This window comes from Nyctibius grandis, chromosome 25 (assembly GCF_013368605.1).
Source record: "Nyctibius grandis isolate bNycGra1 chromosome 25, bNycGra1.pri, whole genome shotgun sequence".
Lineage (NCBI taxonomy): Eukaryota > Metazoa > Chordata > Aves > Nyctibiiformes > Nyctibiidae > Nyctibius > Nyctibius grandis.
The window spans coordinates 3,962,841-3,987,468 of NC_090682.1; the positions used below are offsets into that span (position 1 = coordinate 3,962,841).

The 24,628-nt window shown below is 40.5% G+C and overlaps 1 protein-coding gene across 1 annotated transcript; it reads right to left on the reverse strand.

The window, feature by feature from the left end:
- Positions 1 to 8,577: 8,577 nt before the first annotated feature.
- On the reverse strand, positions 8,578 to 24,434 carry JHY (junctional cadherin complex regulator). Its single transcript, XM_068418142.1, has 8 exons — positions 24,040 to 24,434; positions 21,276 to 21,777; positions 17,900 to 18,010; positions 15,171 to 15,823; positions 14,107 to 14,368; positions 12,139 to 12,219; positions 11,034 to 11,159; positions 8,578 to 8,781 (listed from the first exon to the last, which is right to left on the reverse strand). Exons 1-8 carry the CDS (start codon positions 24,432 to 24,434, stop codon positions 8,578 to 8,580), a joined length of 2,334 nt encoding a protein of 777 aa, XP_068274243.1.
- Positions 24,435 to 24,628: the final 194 nt, after the last annotated feature.

Genomic DNA, 24,628 nt, shown 5'->3' on the forward strand with positions numbered 1-24,628 from the left:
GAGCGCCGGGGCCCGGCCCGGGCTAACCTGCCTCTCCGGGGAGGCTTTGCCCCAGCCCCGGCCCCAAAAGTCGCCCCTACACCCCCCCCCAGCCTTGAGTAACGCCGGAGCCCAGAGGGAAGGGGGTCACGTTTTTGGCAGGAGGTGGTGATGCGGGAGGAATCCCCTCCCCGGGGTGAAGGCAGCGATGCCCCGGAGGGGGCCAGGGGCCCCGCGGTACCGCCGGCTTCCCCCCAGCATCGCCCCAAGCCTGAGCTTTGCCTGATGGGGGAGAGCACAAAAAAAAAAAAAAGGCGAGTTTCCTTTAATTTTTCCCTTCCCTTCGAAATATTGGACTTTTCTCCGTTCCCCAGAATTACCTCGATTTAAAAATAACTGTATACCCGTACCAGCATGTTGTCGTTACCGAGAGGGCAGCCTCGCCCCCAGCCCCATGAACCCCCCTCACTCTTCCAAGGCACCAGCGAGCCGGGCTGGTGCTCGCCGCCTCCCCCCGCCCCGCGGTAGGTCGCGTTTGATCCCGGGCAGAGCTTCCAGGGCACATATATACTACAAAAAATATGAATTGTAGAAACGCCCTCTAAAGAAACAGGTAAGACCAAAATTACTGTTTATTTAATTCCGAGATGGGGAAGGGAAGCGGGGAGCGTCACCAGTAACTCGACCCTGGCAGGGCTGCTCGGAGCAATCGCCATCCCAGCGAGCAAAAGAGATTTTCTACAGCTTGGAGAACCACCTGCATCGGCAGCCTGATTCCTTCACGGCTTCCAGGTGTGAAGCACCTTCCGGAGACTTTTCTTTTCCTCTCAAACAGCCCCAGAGCTGGTCCCACGTTTGGCTCCTGTTCCCCCCGCCTGCATCTGCCCCAACGCCTCTCTGAGCTCCGTATTACAGTCAGATAGAGCAGTCACCGTCCGTGCTCGCTTTGCCTTTATCTTCCTGCCAGGGAAGTGGTTTTAATTTCCAGGTAAATTACTTTTTTTTTTTTTTTTTTTTTTTCTTTGGGTTGAGCTGCTGGCTGGCAAATGCTCTGGGAGCGCGGCGGAGGCTCCACATCTCCAGGGGAGGGCTGGGGTTTTCCTCGGTACCAACCTGAAGGAGAAGCTGTGCTTGCTCAGATGTGGGCTGTGCAGCCCCCGCTGCACCAGCACCCCGGTGGCATGTCGGTGTCTCGTTCGGTTATTTAAATATTTGGGATTTTCCTTAATTTTATTTTAACGGGAAGTTAATTGAGTTGTCCGGTGTTGTTAGCACTTTCAGGGCATTTTGGATTATGGGACATGTGGTTTTGTGAAGGAAAATGTGTCCCTGTTTAATATATAAAATATAGATGATTGAAACGTGTATGTTTGCTTCCTTTTCGTGGGTTTCCCTTTATGTTTTTTTTACACGTAAAAGAATAAAGATCACACGTTGTGGGGCGAAGAAAAATACCCAAACATTTGTCCAGAAAGTGGCTAGTTGTCTTTTACATGTTGTTTATAAATACTCCCGGGACAATCGTTTCCATCAACAAATTTTGCTACAATGCCACTCACCTCCCTAAAAATTATAATTCAGAAGGTAAACCCAACCGATTTCCTCGGTGTGATTTGAAGCACCGCGGAGAGCCAAGCGCAGGGCACAGCACTGCCACGTCGCTGGCTGGAAACGCTTCTCCCAGCTCCGTGGCTCTTCCCTTCTCTCAACACCTGCCCGGCCGTAGGCAGGGAGTGATGGAAACTGTCTGGAAAACCTTTCAATTTGATGCCGTCATTCGTCTGTGGCCGTACTCAGTCGCTCACTAAGTGTTCGTTTTGCTCTGTGCTCATTGTCAGCCTCCCCCTGAGTGCGCATTTCACTGGGAACTATTAAAAGTGATACAAAAGAGAAGCTCTACCGTGATATTTACATGATAATGTTTTTCTGACCACTTCTACCGCTGCTGTTCCAGGGCTGTGCACCGCAGCGTGCGGTGCGGTACGGACGCCCATCTCGGGGGTCAGTGACTTCACACCAGTCACTCAGGTGGACTTGCCTTTGGTAATAGGACTGGGCAGCAAAGTATTTGGAGAAACACGAGAAAAATCCTTTTAGTTTAGTGAGAGAGAGCATTAGGAGCAAGTATAAAGATGTAAGCATGAAAAAAATTGCGCCTGAATGAGAAGGGATATTAAAAATCCTGTTTCTTTACATTTGTGTGTGATTCCTTTTACTTGTGCAAAGAATTGTTTCTTCTCTCTTATTACTTAAGACAAAGGCGTGTAGAAATACTCTGAGCTGGAAAGAACACAAAGAAAAAAGGCAGGAGAAATTAAAAGTAGATGATTAAGATGGACAAGTGACAAGTTTTTGGGCACTCACATGCAAGAGCAACATCTTCCTCCTCTGTGCGTTTGCACTGCTCTTTGGCAAGGCATCCAGGGGATGTCAAGAAAACAGCGGTGTCAGCCAGTGGGCACTGCCAGGCTCTGCCCTCCCAGCGCAGATGGAGGGGTGTGATCAGATGCTGTGTAACCCAGTATGTTCCCCCTGTACTAAACACCCCAAAAGTCAGTGCTTATCTCCGTGACAGCAGCAGGACCCGGGGCATTTGCACACATTGCAATTGGTATTTATAATCTGGTGGTGGATCACGAGGGAGGGAAGGATCCTGGGCTTCAGGTGTAGGCACGACAGTGTGTCCAGGAACAGGCTCTGCAGCACAGGACATTTACTGTGCCACAACCCCGACAGAGCTGGAGATGACAGCAAGTGAGGTCAGGGCAGCTAAAACCCACAGGTATCCTCACCGCAGCCCCCCGGGCAGGGCCATGTTCGTGGGACCCCTTTAGCAGTGAGGTGCCGTGGTTTCTCTGGGGCACAGAGGTGTGATAAAGAGCCTGTTCCCCTTTCTGCCACCAGCATTATTGCACTCAGGACATGCCAGGTCCATGAGGAAGGGTCAGAATATGAATGAAATAACAAGTCTCTGGCGCCTCTCCCCTGCCACTGCGGGAACTTTCTCCTTCGCAGAGTATTTATGCTGATCAATAAAATAAAATAAAACAAAATAAAATCCACAAATGCCCACCTATTTTCACCCCTCTGTGGTTCTAGGCACCTTGGCTAACATTTAAAACAGCAATTCTGTTTAAGACCAAAGCCACTGATCGCTAGCAACGTCAGTGACAAATACACGCAGAATGTGAACCACCCAACCCCAACTGCAGGGGCGTGCACTGAGCCTTGCAGGTGACAGGAGAAGGCTTGGGGAACAGGCTGCTTATCCCAGAAAGTTTGGTGCAAACAAGGGCAAAACTCCCTGAGACTGAGGAAGGAAATTGTCACTACCTGAGCCACCCCCTCCCTCACCAGCCAGCTCCTTCTGGGCTGGGAAGCAATGCCGGACTGGTGACTGGAGGCTGTGGTTTCTAGATGGTCTGGGCAAGCTTTTGGGAAGAGGTTATCGTGTGTTTGGAGAGTGGAGAGGGTTCTGGGAAGAAGGAAGGGCTGGGGAGGCATTTTGTTTGTTTGTTTCAGAGATTTTTCTCTTAGAATAAGTGAAATGAGGTTTTATTCTCAGGTCCTGACTTATTCAGTGAGAAATGCTGACTTTTTCCTGCTCTCCCTTTGCTGCTCTCCCCAAGAAGCTTGAGGACTAGGGGAGAGATTGTTTAGAGACGGTGCTTTTTTTTTTTTTTTTTCTTTTTTAATATTAACGTGTTTGGGAAATATTGAGGTGAAAATGTCTCGCAGGACATAATTGCTGGAAATAGGAAATCTTGGTGGATTTCCTATTTTTCAAGATATCCATTGAAGTCTTGATTTTCATTAAAATTCTTTTGTGTGGTTTCTTTTTGAAAGGAAATTGTTTCCTGTTAATTTATTTTAACACCTAAGTGGTTAATGTTTGTTGCTGTTTTCATTAAAGAAAACCAAAAAATGGTCTATAAAATCCTTCCATGAACCTTTGCTTTCTGTTTCGATGCTGAGCATTTTCCTCTCTGCTGCCCTTAACGTTTTTAACTTTTACGGGACTGGGAAGCAGTTCCCACCCATGTTTTTTTCTTTCTATGGCCAGAGCTAGATAAAAGCAGATCAGATATGCAGGCTGTATGGGCAGTGATAGAGCAAATCATCTGCAAAGTCTTGCTATCAAACACATGTGTAGTGTCAGCCCTGAAAGTGCCATGGGCTGTCGCTTGGTGAAGGTGTAAATAACCTACGGCCAGGCCCAGCAAGTGATCCAGGCATCGCGTGCACAATATAAAATCCTTTCTACAGCTTCCTCTCATTGTTTCTCTCTGCTGGCTGATGGATTTAGGGCAATTTTTTCCATTGGTTTTCTGAAGTGAAATTTCTGCAGGCGTGGGCCATGCTGAGGAGCAGGGGAGGCGTAGGTGAACGTAGAGAGGATGCTGACTACAGCACTGTGAACCTCCTGAGTGTTGTAGCCTCCTGAACTGATGACTTTGTTCTTCCTCTCTTCTAGTCACAATAACAAACAGCATCACCTTAATTAACTGCAAACTTCCGCTTGGATGGTCTTGTTCGGCTTTAAAAGTGGCTTATTTCTGTCTTGGATTTATCTTGTTTCTATAGCATAATAAGCTTAGACGAAACACTTCTAGCTCCGTTGCTTGAAGTGCCTTGGGACAGACAGAGTCAGTATTCATGCAGCAGTAGCAATACATTGCACTTGGTGATAAAGGCAGGTGGGTGTCAAGTGTACGCTTAAGAGAAGGAAGGGTGATCCCACAGCGGACTGTGGTGCCTTTTCTACCTATTAGTTTTCCAAGGAAGAAGTTGGTTTTAACTCACGATAACGAGGTAACTCTATGATACAGGTTTCTGAAATGCCAGGAGCAAAGGCAAGCTGACCAAACTGTCACTCACTTCGTTCAGCTATTGCTGAGACCACTCAGCTTGCTTTGCTAAAGTAAAGACTCAGTACTCTCCGGTGTTGTGTGTCTTGTTGGCTTTGCTGTGACTGCTGGAACAAACCCTGGAGTGCTCCTGTGACACACAGAAAACTCATATTACCTGCAGATGCCCACTCTGCACTCGTGATTATGCAAAGCTCTTGCTGAGCTGTTGGATGCTTCTTTAGCATCTGCTCTATCCCGGTTTTTGGCTCGGTATTGCTTCTGTTCAAGGCAGGCTACTTTAACTCACCCTTGCCAGCTGTCACCAGTGGAGATTCACTGCCTTTACTTACCCCTGTGATTTTGTGCATCTAGAGCTCCTTCTCACACCAGACAGGCAGTCACCAGCGTTGGTCCTTTCTTCACATGCCTGCTTATTCTCACGCAGAGAGAGGCAACATGCAAAATAATTAAAAAAAAAAGGCATATTCTCTGTGCTATTATAATTTACTGTAGAATTGATCCCTAATGGGAGATAATAGTAATCAAATGCTTGGCTTGTGGGCTGTTTGGACATCCTAGCTTGTTCATGCCTATTTGAAGTATTCAATGACTGTGGGAGTTAGACATAATCTCGTCTGGTTTACAATCCTCGTCTTTGACAGTCTGTCTTTAGAGATGTAATGATGGAACATGGGTTTTAGGCTCTGCCTTATTTCATGTTTCTAACTGATAAAACAGTATGTTTTTGTCAGAGTCAGCAGCCTATGAGCCAGCTGTTCAAACCTTGGGTGAGATGGTGGTGGGAAGCCGACTTCAGTGATCTTCAAAAGAAACACGACAGTGATGTTATTGCAGCAGCATTGCTCCAAAGTAGAACTGATCCCAGTTCTTTGACCACTGAAGGTGGTCTCAGCTTCTACACCTCCTGAATCTAAAATATTAAGAAATGGTGGCACTGGAAAGGGCCCACCAAGTAAATGTTGAGAAGTTCTATCGGGTGGTGTACACAAATACATTTCTGCCCCTGTGAAGGCAGCCTGTGCTCATGGTGAGTAACACTGAGATCTGTGATAGCTGTGCTGGAGCCATGGGACTACGGCAGGCAGGTTCTACTCCAGCTCAGTCTCTCCCTGAATACTTAATGCAAAATTCAAGGCCTATTTCCTATTTAAATTCCTTGCCTTCCTAATTTGAAAGACATTAAGTTTTGGCCTTTGCTTTTAAGCATATGGATGCTCATAATTTACTTGTACAGTCCCTTTTTGTGCCACCGTATCTGTTAGGTGTGGGAAAAATTTGCATTAGTATTGAGGTAGATCAAAAGATTTTCTTTCCACATGTGCTGCAAGTAATGTCTTTTTCTGGGAGAAAAAAAAAAAAAAACAACAAAAAAGCCCAGTCCTTTCCAGATGGTTTGTGAGATGATCATGATCAGTGTTTTTAAAAAAAATTTATTCCCCCCGGCCCCCAGATGCAGCATCATGTAAGTATATATAGCTTCTAGTTTAGCATGGGTTTAGTATTTAAATGTTTCCTAAAAGTTCATTGTTTTATTTAAAAAAAAACAAACGAAACACACCACCCACCCAGAAAGGTCACCCTAATTTATCGGAGCTCTAAAAGGTAGTGGGATGACAGATCGGGAGGAAGGTGATCAATTAAGACATTAAGCATTTTGCACCACATGGACGCATCTGCATGTCAGCCAAATAATAAGGCCATCAGCTCATTTTCAGGGGGCTGTTGCCTACTTCAACTCAATCCTCAGATCAAAGAGAAAATGTCTGCTTGCATTTTCTAATCAGAAAAGGGATGCTAATTTAGGTTCCTTAATGTGTGGTGGTAAGAGACTTCTTCAATTAACTGAATTCTATAGCTCAGAAAATAAAAAAGGGGGATACAAAGGGAGTCAGGCTGGAAAGGCAGAAGTTCTCATTAAATCAAAGGTCCAATATTCATTACCTCCAGCATCTGGGGCTAAACACTAAACATGGAGATCATCAAAGGGGGTTTAATGGGTTAAATTGAGAATATAATCTAATTAAAATATTAGATACGAGTAAATAGCTCTTTGATATTCATCTGAAGGTTTCATTAAAATAGGTACTTGAGGTTTGTATTAAGGGGGGATTATCACTTTTAAGCAGAAACAAGTTGAGGTTCCCTAATCAGAAATGCTTCAAAGTGTTACCATTTGGTTTAAAAATAAAAGTGGAAAAGCAGCAACTGGCAGAGCACGGAAACATTTACCCAGCCTAGCTTGATGGACCATACCACAGGCATGCACATCCTACAAAGAGGGGGCAAATGCAGTTCCCAAAGGCGAGGAGAAAGGAGGCAGAGGAAGGTCCTGTTCCAGAAGCTGTAGTGGACATTTGAAGATGTCCACTGCTGCACTATGGTGATCAGTTTTTCCCATATGAGGATCCTGCAGGGTGTATTTCAGCAACTAACCCACTTTCAGGAGGACTGAGGCACCCTGAGGACTGTAGATCTAAGGTCAAACTCACCCAGGACTCTATAAAATGAAATGTGTAGGACTTTTCCAGCAATATATGTCATACCTCCAGTGCCTTGACTTTGCTGTACACCTACTGGAAAACTATCTTTCCTGTGAGACACCCAGCCAATGAAACATTAACCCAGAAATGTGTTAAGTCTTACACATTTCTATCTTTTCCTTTAACGAAAGGTGCATCTAGACAAAGCCGTTTCAAAGATACTCTTTTATTCCCCACCTTACCTTTCCATTGTTAGCCTCCTTTAAGGGGACTCAAACCCTTTTTTTTTTTTCCCCAAAGACTAATTCTCTCTCTCCTCCCATACAAAAGGGGACCTAATAAATTGGATAAAGCAATTACATATAATCACCAGGTTGTTGGGGTTTTTTTTCCTTTTAACTAGCCTATTTTCGGAGAGGTTTTAGTGTGTTTTCTTCAAAATTCCCTTGCTGTGTGTTCTAATCACATTTCATATTGACTTAATTCATAATTTACTAAGTTAAAGAAACAGAATCATTGTAAGAAACCCATCTGTTTGTTGTTATTCTTATAGATTTAATCTGTTAAAAGCTGTTTCCTCTCAAACATGTAGCTCTCAATTATCCTTAGTTAGTCCATGTATTTTCCAACTGCTTCTGGCTAATTACAGATTGTCTGCATGATCAGGCAGTACTTGTTTTGAATTTTCTTGTCCCAGATGAAGCTTCAAAATTTTGGTCTTGATGTGACAACTATTCACTAACTGATAACAGAGTAACATTTGAATAGTTAGTATCATTACCAACTGCTGTGTTTGGTGCACATTTTTGTTCTCTTTCTTAACAGCAATAGATCATTTTTGGCTTTATTTCTGGACAGTCTGCCAAAGTCTCCTCTGCACTTCAAAAAGAGAAACATTGCTGATATCAAGATCCTCAAATGAAACTGATGTTTTATTTTTAATGTTTTGTAGATATGCCCATATGTTTGACATGTCTAAAAATGATTCAGTTGTGACAAGCCAACAGCTGATTAGTCTGAAAGGTGCAACTGCTAGATCAGTTGATTTCAAAGAAAAATAACAACCGACATGATCATATTTAAAATGCTACATATGCAACTGTGTACATTTTAAAAAATTAGGTATAGTAGAACTGATTCTAAAATTTAACAATGATTAAACTTAAGCCACTTTATATTTGAATGGCCTGGTAAATCATTACATGATGGTCATAGCTCAGAAATTATCCCTAATAATTTCAAAATACTTACAAGATGTGAAGGGCTCGCAAAGCAGCTACAAGTTGCTTCTCCTTCTCGTGTCTATTTTGCAAAGCTTCCAAGGATGTAATTTGAGGTAAACTGTCTCCATTTAAAGTCTGTGGCAGAACTCTTTCCTCTTTCACCTCTTCATCTGATTGTCTTGCTGTGAAAGTCTTTGGTCTAGGAATCTTCTTAGCATATTCCAGCGCCTAAAAACATGAAAACTGATTAATGACCCTTACCACTGGAGGCCACCTACAGGGTGTATTTCAGCAACTAACCCACCTTCAGGAGGACTGAGGCATCCTGAGGACTGTAGATCTAAGGTCAAACTCTGAAGCAGTGTTTTTTCTTTAAAAAAGAAGCAGCAACACGAGTCTATTAAGTTTATAAACTGGTGGGTTTTTTTCAGTCTCATTAAGCTCTTGTCCTCAGTCATATCTTATAGCAGGGAGTTCTGCAGGTTAATATGACAAGGATGGAAACTGAGAGCTCCTATGACAAATTCTAAGGAACTGATGTATTGAAAGGCATAAAATGTTAAAACAAGTTTTGAAATGAAGTCTAGATAATTGTTTTAGATTCTCTGGAACCTGATTTAATATAATCCCTTGCCAAATTCATTTTTGGTTAACTTCAAAGCTAACACAGTTCTGAACAAGAAAAGATTTCTGAACAAGTGAGGATGATATTAGACACGCCAACCCTTAACAGATAACTGTTGAAGAGTAAAATAAAGAATTGCCTTTCACAGAGTTCCCAGAGTTCTAACTATGCATATTCTATTGTGACTGGAAATTTCTTTACCAGTAGCAGCCAGTCTGCCCATGACCCACACTTATTATACTAAGAATATGAACAACAGCATGAAATAAACCACCAATCCAATTCTTTTCTACTTCAGACACTCTGAACGTGTACATGCTGAACAAATATACCGTGAAGCAGAGGGAAAGGAGAGCAGTAACGGAATACTGACAGGGACAGCCCATCCTGAAGAACTGTACTTCGCACACTGGCTGTTTCCTTTTATCATGTGCTTTTCCAGGTATGTATTTCTGTAGCAGTATGTTGGTAAACTTGCACGTGTGAATGTGAGACATAGGTAAAGACTATATTGTGCAAACAAGAAGTATGTTAAGTTCTGTTTAACTGGGCTTAGGTTCTACTGCATGATAAGCTTAACGAAATTAAAAAGAAAAGTGGGAGTACTCAAGCTGTTCTAGATCAGACGTCTCACTGAAGCTCACCTGGGCCATGCTGAAAGAGGAATACAAGTGTCAAATAGTACGGAGTGATGTATGGAACCTGAAAGGCTGTCTTGCAGAGGGAATGGAAATAGTACTATAGAAATCCGGAAACCAAGAGAGACCTGGTGTAACCTGGGACATCTTCTGGTGTCTGCGTTTCAGTCGCATGTATTTGGTAACACCTGTTATGTCTCAAGTGGAAGTTGCATTATCTCACTTTCTTGGTGAAAGTGTGTCTGGGAAGTCTTCTGAAGGAATCCAAAGCCCTTTTGACATCCAAAGAATGCAGTTTCATCTCTTTGTGGTTTATGTGAGGTTTGGAAATAAATGCAAGTAACTGAGGAATTCAACTGATATTAAAGTCCAAAACTTTTTTTCCTGGAGCATGCAGTTCTCTTTTGTCACCTTGGAGAAATACCTGCTAGCGTGCTTCCAGCACCGGGCAGGTGAGCTCCTGCAGAACTGATTGGATAAAATATATGCTATTTCCAGAGCTTTATTACTTCCTGCAATAGGGAAAAGTTAGTCCCTTTGTTTGTTTATGTATGCCACGGTCATGTAGGCAGTCACTGTTCATTTGGGCTATTTTTGAAGGCCAGTGAAGGCTAAAGTGATGTTGTATGGGCTTGCAAAATAAGACCAATTACTGTAGCTATGCAACTGAAGTGAAAAGAGTTTGTGAGTGAGACTGACAGGCAGGTGGATAATAGACTAACAAGAGGATATCTGTGGTCCATTAGAACAGCGCACTCTGCAGTAGTGTGGCCTCTGCTGCTGACGTGAAGCAGAGCACGTGCTGCACTTGGTAATGTTCCTAGGGGGGTCACACTCTCCTTTATTCCGACCCTTTCCCCCAGGAAAACATCACTAGCTGTTTAAGCCAAGTTGAGTGCTAGTAGCTTGGGAGGAGTACTGCTCTGTTTCCACTGGGTACACTTTCATGAAGAGCAAGGCAGACACATGGACTGAAGACTGCTGTTGGCAAAGAAACCAGCAACTCTTGGCATACGTGTACAGCCATAACAGAATAGATGCACAGATGAACACTTGCCAGGATCCCATGTGAGGAGAAGTCCTTAGAGTTGTTAAAAAGAAAATCAAAATAGAGAAACTATTTTAGCCTACTGTGAGTTAAATTTATGCTTTTCTTCTTCTTTGTGCAAAGTCCAGAATCTCTCCCTGCATGCACTTTAAAGGGACACTGTCCTTACCTTCTGTCTTGTCACTGAAGATATGACCTGGGGTTTTGTAGGTAACCACTGAACTGAAGTCATGCTTTTCATATTGTGTTCTTTAATTTGCTTTGCATATTCCTTTTGTTTCTTTAACTTCTTTTTCTGACAAAAGGAAAAAAATGTATGGTTAATTAAATGTCTCAGTGGATCCATCAATCACTTTCCACCCGAGTCTTCCATTTACACCTCTGTTGCTGTTTAACCTGGCTATGCTATTGATCATTCCTCAGCAGAACACAACAGGAAATCCTGATAAATGGCACAGCTTTTTTAGTCACTCTTCATTTTTAAGAGCTTTTTCTTGGACCGTATTGAGGATAGAACTCAACAGAAATGCAACAGATGCATCTTTATAACGTTTCAACATATCCATTCAGTTCTAAAACGGCTGTGCTAATTTCTGTCAGCTTTTTCAATCACTTTTGAAACCTCTGTACTTACTTTTAAAGCCCTGAACAACATGCTTAATTTACTTAAGTGATATTCTGTGTCTTTATATTTCCAACAATTCGTTATGCTCAAATTCAGCCGCATGCTCTACCTTGCCCCTGTTATCAGCCAATGTCAATTACTTCTTTTCAACGCAATGATACCCCGGTGGCATGCCAGGTTCCAGAAGTGTTATGATGGTGTTAAAAAGGCGCAGAGTCGTGGGCTATGCACCACTCTGTCCATTCCAATTTCAGATCTCTAATCTGTTTCATTTATGGCAAGGAGGAAGAAAATACAGGGGCTTCTCAATGACTCCAAAGGGCTGATCATTTTATCATTTGTCCTTCCTGCTGTCCTACAATGTTTCTATAAAGAACGCCATATAAAGCACCTGTTGTCAGATTAATAGGGTCTCAAAGCATGCAAGATGGAGTTTGCAGCACCTTAGATACACAGCTGCATCCACAATAGAGTTGTCTTTCCTTCTATTTGAATCTCCCCTTAGGATCTCAAGCTAGACCTGGAGTCAAGAACATAAAGTACCAGACAAACATAAGTTGCTTCTCAGCCATGATTTCTTGGTCGTTCTCTGCTGCCTAAGTTCACTTTGCACAACTGAAAGGCAGATCATATAATAGGGACCACTTACTTTCTGTTTGATTGCTTCATAGTCAGGTCCAAGGCCTCCAAGATTCACATTCAGATTTATGTAGGCTTTTGAGCTACGTGGCTGAAAAACAAACGTCAGTGACAGATTTTTCTTTATATGATTTCAAAGAGACCATAATTAAAGCAAGTCTTGTAGCGGACACCCAAGATAAGAGCAGGATTCAACTTGCAGTCTCCAAAAGACTGCGTTAATTGCACAAATCAAATTACACTGTATTTTCTTTGAATCTAGGTGGGTAATTGCCAATCATACAAATTACAAAGCAATATTTTCTTAGTCAAACATGATCCTTTGTGAGCTTTATTTTTAAACAGCTCTAAGTGACCCATTTGACTATTATTAGAATGAAACTCTCAAACTGTTATATGAGAAGCAGATAAAAGTACCTGATTTTGATGATAAAAAATTAGGCAAATGTTATTAGTAATAGTAACCTTTCTTTGTTCTCAAAACTACAATGGAAAATTGTCCACAGACAGTTGAAAAATACATGCCTTCTTGCAGCACAGCAAAATCTTTACAAGTGCATAGGGAAGACAGAGGATCAGTGATGGGTGATGCCATTTCAATACTTCATGACATCACTACGAAGACCTTAATACTTCCAGAATCTTTTTAATCTCTTTCAAGAACACTAGATTAATTTTTAGAAGTGGACTACATTTTAAAAACTTGTCAGTTGGAAACTCATTAAGATCAGCTCTGTAGTAATTTCAATCACAGAGTAATGCAGAAACACCAAGAAATTTCTATATACAAATAAAATGTGCATTTCTTCAAAGGGCGTGTTCAAGTTAAACTCAACCACAGAGAAACTAATTCTATGCACTGAATTTTCTATTTGATGTTTCTTTATGTCAGTTATCCCTATTCTTTTGCGATACTCTTAGACCTAACTTTTAATTTAAGGTACTGTGAAGAGTAAATAATTTAGATGTCTACAACAAAATCAGGGTTTTTTCACTTCATGCGATGAGTATGACTGCATTTGTTTATTAGGAAAAGCTGGGCTTTTTCTGTGAGACATAAACAGTCTTATTCTCTGTGGCATTCCTCACATATGAAGCATGAGAAAGCTACTGAAAATACAGGACAGAAACAATGGTTTGAACTCAGGGGAACAGAAAGGGAAGGAAATCTGCCCTTCAGTTACTATCATAATCCACCTAATTCTTCTTAGAGGCATTCAAGCAGCAATACACAAACTGCCTCCTAGATGAAACACATGAGTAATTATTCCAGCTTAGTTTGTCTGCCCTGAGACTTGGAGCTAACTTCTTAAACATTTAATTTGTCATGGACACACAGGGATATCTCTGTGCTGTTCCACTGCATCTGTGTTAACTGGTTACAGTATGAAACTGGACACACAGAAAAGACAAAAAGAACCAAGTTTTAATAAGGACCAAAATGGGATCATCAGGAGACTTGTAATGATGTTTATACTGTTAACTTTACAAATCCTCTAGTTTGTTGTTGTTCAGCTTGATTCCCTTGGAAACCAAGAGATTTGAGTTGGATAGCAAATGAGCATGACCAGGATAATGGTTTGCTCAGATCTGAGGCCTGGCTACCTGCTGCTTTATGCAAACAGCTTTATTCTAAATCATTTTATCACTGGATAACTCAAAGGACAAACACTGCTCTGTGTGTTCTTAGAGCTAATCAAGACTGAAAGTGACACAGGGAGAAGTGGTGGTGAACCACCTTGTTCTTTAGACTAAAATTATTTTAGTGTCTGTTTCTGTCTTTGTTCCTTGGTTTTTAATGCTCTGGGCAAGTCAGTGTGTGTCAAGCGTGCTCTCTGTAACAATGACATATTTCTCAGTCCCCATTCCTTTTTTTTTTTTTTTGTGCTGACGTCCTTTGGATTATTAAGAAAAAAAAATATTAATCAGTGGGGGAAATAGAAATGTAAAACCGTCCAATCCACATCTACACTCTTACCTTCTTCTTGACCTTAGGCTGTTTTTGCTTTTCGATTTGCATGAGATATCCTTGTGAGTTGCTTTGGCTTATTTTCACTTGATTTCCTTCACCGCTCTCTGGATCTACCTCTGAACCACTTTCTGCCTGTGGGATTATGGGGTGAAGTAGGCCGAACAAGTGGCTGTCAGCTAAGTGAGCTTCCATCAAACGAGTGATTTCTTGGTGATGTCGCTCCATTGTTTGGGTCAATAGGCAGGTTGTACAAGGGGCTGTTGGTGAACTGTGAACAGAAGATTGAGAAGGCCTCAAAAAAGAAAGAGTGGGAAAAATAAGAATCTTCATTCGTATACAGCAGATAGCTCAACAACCAATCTGTACATGGAATGATCCTTGCTCACAGAATATACTGGGAACATGAAGATGGAAAGACACGTATTTCACAATGACTGACTTTGCTTGCACCCAAGCGTATGGAAACTGTTTAAAATAAATGGAAAAATTATAGATGGGGAAGCTTTCAGCCTGATGCAAAGCAAGCTTAAGCCAGTGAAAACTGCCTTTAAATGGCTTTGGATTGGGCCTGCTGAGTACTGAAAGAATTAATTGTCTATGTGAAATAAAACTTTCATTTTTATCAAGGCAGGTGAAATTCTACATGACTAAGGATTTTCATGCCCTTCCCCATGTGTAGTGAGCCAGAATTGGTTCTGGAATGACTCTGGATATTCACCCTGCAAGGTAAGTTTTGACATAACTCTATGCAGCCAGCAGTAGACTTAGTTTATGCACAGTGCTCTTTGCTATCTGTTTTTTAAACTTCACCTTCTAGCCTTTCAGAAGGAAACTTAAAATTGTGGAAAATTCTATGTGCCAGAGAGCCTGGAGTACAGAACTGTCCTTTTCCAACATAATATTTAAAGATCAATAGTTACAATGAAGCTTAAGGTAGTAGTAATTTATAGTGCCAGGTTTGTAGCAAAATCATGTTATACTTTGGACTTTAAAACATTTTATTGTCCATTTCTATTTTTTCTGGGCATCACAGTGTTATGATAATACTGTTTCAACACTGATAGCCTTACCATAAACTACTGACAGCACAGTTCTGATACGTTTTATTTACATGAATGTGTCCTTTGCAGTCCTGAAATGATACTTGATCCTTCACCAATTCTTGAAAACTGGCATTGAAAGTAGATGAAATATTCCTCTGATTTGGATGTGCTTGACCATTGGTACTGTTATCGCTTGCAAAACGCTGCACAGTGACGTGGTTGTATAAATGCTGCTGGTCATGTAGAAGTCCATTTGGAGAATCATGCTGATATTTCTTGTTTTCCTTGCTGGTATATGCTGGAGATAAAACCTCTGCTGGGTTAAATTTATGTAATGTTGGATGAACAGGATAGGCAGATGTAGTAAAATCCTGATTAACAAAATGTCTTGAATTTGGGAAATTATTTAAGCAAGTATCTGAATTTGCTGCTGTATTAGTGTCAGGGCCAACAAAAGGACTTGGATACAGCCTTTTCTGCAGTGCACTGCTGTTGTCTTGCTCCATTGCCTGCTTGGGAGAAGTCTGAAATTCTGATATTTGGTGGTGCCTGTGGTGCCAAGACTTCGTTTCTGCTGGTCTTCCTGGTGGTCGTTGGCTATCGTTCCTTGGGAAAGCTCTCCCTTTGAGACTCTGGTTGGATTTTATTTTATTTCTCTGGGAGGACTTATTTTGGTGATCCTAAAACAAGTTACCAAAAGTGGGGGGAATTTCAGTGTTTGCTATTTCATATGTTCATTAAGATCAACAATACACAAATGTATGGGTAAGTTTGCCTGTCACAGTGCCTTTCATGTAGCTGTTTCTTAGAATTCTACAAATTAACCGATTAACTGATGTTTTGACTAGATTACATCATGGTCTAGGATTCTGATTCAGGACAACATTCTTATTTTAGACAGCCCTTATACAGCTGCACAGGTTACAATGAAGCTGGGTTCTGAATATGTACTGAACTTTGATCATGTGTTGATGGTCATGGTATGGAGAACAGTCTGTCTTTGTATATGTAGGAACCCCTAGTCAAGACAGAAGCACAGATGCTTCCAGGTGCTGCACAGACAGTGCACAATACTGCATCAAAACTTTGCTTAATGGCCTGAGACAAATTCTGAAGCAGAACACTATAAAAATGGTTCCTTACAGATTCAGGCCATACCTAAGAAATGATGCTGTGGTAAATATGGAATGAGGGAGTTTTATCTGAATGAGGTGCAAAAATAGGTGCCCTTAAATGCACAGGACTACTTGTTTCTAATCCTGTAGACAAGTGGTAGCTCACTGTCAACCATCTGGTGAAAATGCTTCAAAAATCAAATCAGTTCTTGGTTTTTATCCTCTAATGAAAGTAAACTGTACTAAATTTCAGGAAAAGATGGCTAAGTACACACTGTTATACTGGTCCACAGTAGAAACAGGCTGATGTCAATGATTTAAATGATTTCATTTCTAAACCAAGCACTCCTCTCTGCCCTGTATCCTGCAAAACATTATCCAAATGATAAGAAACAATTTAAGAATTTAAGCACAACAGGACCTCTGTCTTGAGCTAAACTGACAGACTCTTAAATCTGGAGTTTATTTAAGATTTATCACTTTCCAATTACAGCATCAGGTGTTACCCATTTTGAGGAAATACACAGCTTTCCTTCGAGGGAATATACAAATCCTTTCTCAGTCCATTTAATCTCTGTCAGCGCTAAAATCCTCCATTTCATCCTCCTATCTCTCTAGGGTTCTTTTGTTAGCAACACTTGCAATCACTACATAGCATATGCACTCAGAATAACTACTTAATGGTAGGTATTAAATCCACATATAGAGCAGAATGTTTTGGCGAAAGCTTTAGCGCTGGGGAATCCTGACTCCTGGTGCCAAGATGATGATTTGTTAGCTCGACCTCTGCTCTAACGATTAACGTTCTGGCATACTGTGCCACTGGTGGAAAGCATGAACTGCTGCCAAACTGGGACCAGGCCAATGCTTTCCCATTTAAACGGAATGAGCAGCCCTGTAACATGCCTCCTTCATTCTGAAATTCCATACATAAAGCACGTCTCTCACAATGAACAGCAGCATAAAATCTTGTTTGTCCTTTACAGAAGTGCAGCTTCAGTCTTAAGTGAACAGCGGGGAATTTAAACAATCTATCTGAGTTACTTCAAATACTTGTAATACAAAGAGAGTAACTAGATTTTCCAACAATAATGGCTTGAAATTTTTTTTCAAGTGATGATAACCAGGTCTCTTTTATTGCTCCAAAGACTATCCCATTGCATTGGTTTGAAAGACCAGCATAAAACAGATCTATAGACTTCTGTGTATGGAGGAGCTCGGTCCAGCTTTTTCTGCTTGTAAAGTTTTCTGTTTTATGGTAACCCCTTGATGTTAACGGGGATTTTAGGGGACAGGTAATGCAACAGCAGTTAAGTTCTAGCTCAGAATCCTCATGAACCACCAAACATGACCATGTACTAGTTTGCACTTTTACATTATTATCAACCCAAACGATGTCCTAAATAGAGAAGATTCTTTGAGATAAGAATTTCTTGGGATTTGGGATCTATTTTGATTTAAAATCATTCAGTATACAAAGCAGCATATGCATTAAAATTTGGTGATTATCTACTGATATATATCTAAGGATTTATTGTCAGTAATTGGTACTTTAAAAGTAATGAGATTACAGCTTTAAATTTTCAGACTTCAATGCTTTTACATATATATTTCAATTATCATGTTCTATCAAAAAGGAACCTTGAGCTGCTGTGCTTTCAGGTACCATTTGTCTTCAGGCTCCATTTTCACAGTCTGGAATGGTAGGACACTCTGAACTGGTTCTTCATCAACAGTTTTAGGATCTGTAACCTAAAAAACAAGAATGTTTATGGCCACAACCCAACCAGATGAAAGGATTTAAAAGTCTTGGGGAAAGAAGCAGAAATAATTTGCCTTCCATTAAAGCTAAAATGCTAAAGTTAGGCATTATATAACAGATAACAAGAAAATGAATGGCTAAAAGAGATTATTGAAACAGAAGCAAAAAAACAATTAACAGTGGTGTGGTAGTAGGGAGTATTCCTTCCACTTTTAAGAAGAGGAGAGGAAAAGAAAATAGCAGGAAGTATGCAGCACAGAAACCTACTTGTAACTCGCAAATGTCTGGGCTTCTCCATTTACTTGAGAGCCAGTGGATGTACCTAATAACAGAAAAGTAACTAGACAATCATCATTGTCCAAGCGATCAGTCAGTGTACCAAGGTATTGATGGATGAAACACACCATAGCAAGGCCTTGAACAATAGAGTCATGCAAAAAAAGATGCCAAAACATAGTAATGTTGGTAGAAAAGTACAAGGAGCAGCTGCAGAACGAAAACACTAATACACATAGCCTGGAAAAAATAGCAAACACTTGTGCAAAATAGCAAGCCCACAAACAAGAAGAACATCTTCACGTGACCACAGTCGTGGTAGCATGACGGCTGGAAATCAAGTTTGAGCAATTTTTTGAGGGTGGCTGCTGGCACTACAGATTTCAAAGCCAAGAGATATCCTCATAAATACAGCAATAATGAAAATTTTTGTCAAAAGTATCAAACTTTTTTTTCCCAATCTATAGAATCTCTTCACTAAAAGCAATGCTTTTTATTTTTTATGTATACTTGTGTTGTCCCAAACTACCCTGCTAAGTCCTGTAGCAGGTGTGATCTCAATTAAGCGTGCAGTTAGGCAGTGTCACTGTAAAGAGACTACAGCTAACTATGTGCTCAGCTCATGCTTGTGCTAGAAGTACCTGTGCACCACTGCAGAGTGACACTGGCTAACACACGAGAACTTGCACTGAGAAGATATTTGTGACCAAGAGAATTATTAACTGAAAAATCATAATGGTGAAATAAGGGCAAAGGAAGTGTTAAATCCTTCTGGGGAGCTGAGCCTCTCGTCTTTGGGGGTGAGAGATTAGGACAAGTAGGAAAAGGTAGGTAGGATCTACTGCTGAGTTTTCAGGTGATCTCATTGCTCCATATGGCGATGCAGATTCTATTAGTTGTGCCCAGAAAAGTTCACAAATTAAAAGTTACCACACAAGTTTCCTGAAGTGTGGATAGATACAGCTTTGCCGTCAGTAAGATGTTTTTGGTGGAACCAACCGACTCAGTGTACTGATAGTTTACTGGGCAGGTAAAGCATACTTCTACATTATCTCTTTGAAAGAGGAACAGGACACAACCTCTGCCAGCATTTTTTGTGAACTATTCTATTAATACCAATCAAATTGAGAAAATGATCAAATGAAATTGCATTTTGAGCATCATAAGCTGTGTAATGCCTATTCTGTTAAATTGAGGCCCATAATTGCTTCTCTACTGAAAAGATACAACAAAGACAGCAATCATGGCATGTCATTATCCCAGACTAGAAAACCGGCCTTTGCAGTGAGGACTTCAAAGGCTTGTGGTTCTCGAATTGCATTTGGCTGCTATTGTTGAAGCGAAGGCAATCTTGATTAGGTGTTTACACTGAGGTAAGGCGAAGTGCACAGAGAGTCTGAGTGCCTTGGTCTAGAGCCATTAAAAAATTGTACATTATGTTCCTTGCTTTGAAGTAAGGGGCTTGTAGGTAGGAAAGCAACTCATATTGAGTACAGCTGAGCTAGACTGGGCCACTACTACTCTCTCTTTCTCTCTCTTTCTCTCAAAGAAACTCATCATCTGGTTCTTAAAGAATCAGGCAACACTGCAAAGAACTTGATGCTTTATAAAATGCTATATAAATTAGTAAATACACAGATCAACACACATTTATGGTATGTTTTAGTACATACAGCCTGCTGTCTGTATGCAGAGATAACAGCTGTAAATCTTGCAAGAATGAGGCTGCAAATATTTTACTATTGTTATGTCAGTTGAAAAAAGCTGTATGCAAAGTACTTAGTTCAACGTAAACACTATTTCACTGCCACAGTACCTGACAGCCAACAGTGATCATATCAATAAAAACAGCTTCAACATTCTGCAAAGCTCAAAATAATCCAGGTTAGGAAAAAACAGTATTAAGAACATGTTTGATTGCTCCAGCAGAAGACATGTGGCTTGTTTGTTTCTTTGCATACTTGCTATTTTTGCACTTTTGATACAGTTTTCCAGGTGAGGTGACCAAGGTTGGCTCATGGGCCAGCTCTGGTCAATAAGATGCTTCCATCAGGCCTTCTTTCACCCCTCCCAACAAGATGGAGCAATGGATGTCTTGATTAAGAGCAAGAGAGGTAAGTACTTCTTCCTATGCCTATCCGCAGCAAATACAAACCTAGCTGACAGTAGGGGGTGATGCTGTTGTGGCTGTATCAGCTTGTCAAGGAACAAACCACACCTTTCTACACACATGCTGGCTGGCTCTGCTATGTCACAGCTTTGCTGTCCCCATGGCTACTTCAGCAAGGTAATCTTAGAACATAGCCCTGATTTTAAAAGATTTTTTTTTTTCTATTACACATCTTTGAATAGTTTCTGCACAATGAAGTTCTGATCTCTGGCTCCAATATTTACATATGAAACATTTTCAGAATTCCCAAAACAGTAAACATAATCATATCAACACAGCTTTAATTAGCATCAATCTACACTAATTATTTTTACCATCAGCCAAATTATAACTGAAAAAAACAAGTGCTCTTAATAGTGCTGCTAGGAAAAAGCCTGTCTACTGTTAACACTCATTGTAATGTAGTCAGCAGATGCCCTCTAGTGTTGTGTCAACTGTTCATTAGCCTGGGAAAATGTGTCATTTAAAGCAGAAAGTCTCTGTAGTTTTGCAATTTAAGAATCTTCTATGCTACAACTTGTAGAATAATTCAATGGCTCCCACTTTCCCATTATGCATAATAAGTAGCAAGTAAAAGCAACAAACTCATGTCTAATCGTTCATTAGGAACTGTAATTATATTTCCACTTAATCCTTAATACAAGTTGTCTGACATTTTGCAGTCAATCACAAGCAAGCTAGGCCCTTCAAATCCAAGTACTGTACATGACTAGTATCTGCTGACTGATTTCAAATCATGCAGCTATTCCATTTTAACACCAGACAATCCTCAGTTTATACCAATTAGAAAAGATGTAAAAGTCACCTACCAGCTCTTGAAGAACTTCTTGCTTTTTATCGTGTAATTGAAGATAGGAATTTATCTTCTCTTCACGTAATCCTAAAGTCAGTTTATTTTTTTCCACAAAGTCTTTTTTTGCTCTTTTTGGTCTCTTCCGATATTTAGTCTGAAGAGAAAAAGCACTGCCGTGTGTACTGGGACTATCTTTGACATGACAGCCATCTGCAGATTCCTTCCCTTTGGTAGGTAGCCTAGAAGGTTCATTGCTGACCACAGCATTTGGTTCATGAAATCTTAGTAATTTTGTATCAGACTTTGAGAACGAATCTTGTGACTTTGCCTCCTGTTGATTCTTTTCTTCTGGGGAGCCATTGGAATGGAGGTAAAATGAATCTTCTGAAAAGTCCACACTGCTTCCTCCAGCATCTTGAGATGCTTTTTCTGCCTCAAAAAATTCTGCTACCTCTTTTGTGTTCTTCCAGTTAGGATTGTATCGTAGGCTGAAATATTTGTCCACAGACTGTTGTTTCCTATTTAAAAAAGAAACACAAAATTATTTATGTATAAATTGCATAAATTCTATATTTTTTCAGTGTGCAATTTGAGCCAACAAATGTCCTGCAAACATGGTCAACTGAATTATTTGAGTGCATACAGTATGGCCATTTGTGGGATTGGGATCAGAACAGTTTTATCAAACACTTTTTTAGTAGAAAATTTAGGCAGGACCTCCTCTTCATTTTTAATTTCATTTCAGTGGCAGGAGTAAGGAGCATGGGAGAAAAAAGCTTTTAACACTGTTTTTTCTTAACTGGACCTGCAGTAGAGTCCTGGTTTCTTGGACACTGAAAAATGGTGAGCCGTTCAAAGTGACATTTATAGGTACTGAAACCGCGTTGACTCTTCAGCCCCAATTAAAAGAAATGTACTGATCTGCTGGATTCTCCAAACTGTGGCCTAGTAAATTATATTAACATTTCCATAAATCATTTATTCATCCTTTCTAAATTAGTTACATGCCTATGCCTATATTTCAAGTGGCTCCTAATAATAAAACAATCTGTTTCTTTAGCAATGCTTTTCATTTCAGGTAAGTGTTGGTGCCGTGGTATCCTGTATACTAGAGATTAGATGGTTTACACCAGTGAAAACATTATTATTCCTTGTTGTCATACACCACAGGTAAACAGAAATAGGTGACCATGTTTTGAAATGAGTACAGAAATATGTGATATAATTGCAATGATTCAAATAACAGAGTATAATGCTAAAGAGTTCTATTGTGCTGAAATGTGTGTACAGCAGCTCAATTGTATTATGCAGGCCAGGTCACCGCACGGGAACAAAATGAGTGTGAAGAGCTCCTTCATCTCTAATCATCTGCAGACAAAAAGTGCACCTTTTATTCCTCCCCCCAACTTGATATAAAGGTTAGATGGACTCTGTACTCGTCAACAAAAGTGTTGTATGTAGACAACAGATGCAGCGTTTCCTCTTCAAATTCCGAGGTTAGTAATGGATGTAGAGAGGGGGTTTCATATGTATGTGCTGTCATATTTGCTCCGGTTAATGGACTGTATTTGAGTACTTACTAGGCTAAGTTCAAACAAAATAAAATCAAATTTCCATTTAATGAAGAGCCTCACATACAGCATAGTATTCAGTCAAAAAAATTACTAAAAATTAGAGCATGTTTCTAGTACAATTAACATCATTTGCACTCACAATAAATTATTCAATAACTGGCCATTTTGCCTGTTGAGGGGGTGAATAAAAGCACGCTATTAATCATTTAGCCTTCATTTGTTTGCCATTTTATTTTAAGTAGACAATTAAATTGAAACTTCACATTATTATTACTTCAGGTTTAATTTAATCCCTTTAAACTTGAGAATTATTCCCCATTTATACAGTGTTAAACCTTTTATGCATATAACGGCAAATTAAATTTTATTTTAGGTACCAAGTTAATGCTTTCTAAAGAATGCTGAAAGGTGATGGTAACCTTGGAAATTTTAATTTTACATTTATACAGCTATAAGGACAAAACTGCATTTATTCAACCTACCAATTTTTGCCTGTAAGTTTTCTTACAGGAAGTGGCCTGGTTGGCTCAGCATGGGTCTGTCTTTAAGGAACGAAAAGAGGATGTGTTGGTACTGGTCCTTGTTTTCTCTCTGGTCCTTTTTCACAGCCCAGCTCCAGAAACTCTCTAGCCCAAGTATATAATATTGCAGTGCCTGGTCCACAGCCCATTAGAGTCATGGGACTCCTCCCACTGACTGTGGTTCTAGGTCAAGTAGACAGGACTAATAAGGGATCTACACTTAATAGGCCTTTACCAGAAGAAACTGTGGTTAAACGCTCCCCCATTAGCTCACCCAGTAATGTTTAAGAGTAGGCATTAGCATGTATCAGTTCACCACTTCCTACCTTATTTCCTGCCTGTTTTAGAGGCAACTAAATAGTCACACAGCATTTGCCTCTGTATGCAGTGTCCAGAGCCAGTATGTGGGGAGCCTATACAGGTCTGTGAGGGATGTTTTCTTTTCCATCTTACCCTCCGACACTGGTGGTGTAGCCAATAAACAGTTGAGGTATGCTGGAGAAATGGGCATAATAATTATGAATGTGGGTAAGACGAAACAGTACCTCTGCACGCGCAGCTAAGTGCTCTTAATCGCACTTTGGCAATATAAATTGGTCTTGAATATGTCATGTATATTCTGAGGAGCATAAGGTTTTAAAGTGTCAGAACTATTCTACTCATCTGCTAAAAACCTATGCCTTACCTTCCATTACCATCGTTCTTTTGTATTCCATTGGTATATTGGTTTGTGTCATACTCAGCTCCTTCTTGTTCTTTTAAACTCATCTCCTCCAAGCTACCTTCTTCTAAGCTGTCATTCTCCATATCATCAGAATACAGTCCTAACAGCTCTTCATTTTCACGAATCCGCCGCTGGAGTTCTAACTGATACTCTCTCTCCTGAACAAGGCTTTCAGGATCAGACTCTTGGGAGTCACGCGGACTTGAGGCAAAGCCCCCTTCATTTACAGACGGCCTTTTCCGGTTTGCAGGATGAAAATCTGGTTGCATGAGCGTGCTTTGAGGAAAATGCTTTTTGCTCATGTTGCACGTGGGTGGAGAAGAAACTGAAATATACTCTGTACCTGAAGAATTCATTCCTTGTTTTTCACTGATGGTATACACCAGTCCTGTATTTGGAAAACATGAGAGCAATCATGAAAAAGGTTGTTCACTCTACAATAATGATTATATTTGTTAAAGGCTGGTATTGTGGGTAGTATCATTGGCTTGGGCTCAGAATTTGATCTTCTATAGTTAAAACAATTCTTTACTCTCATCCCTTACACTGA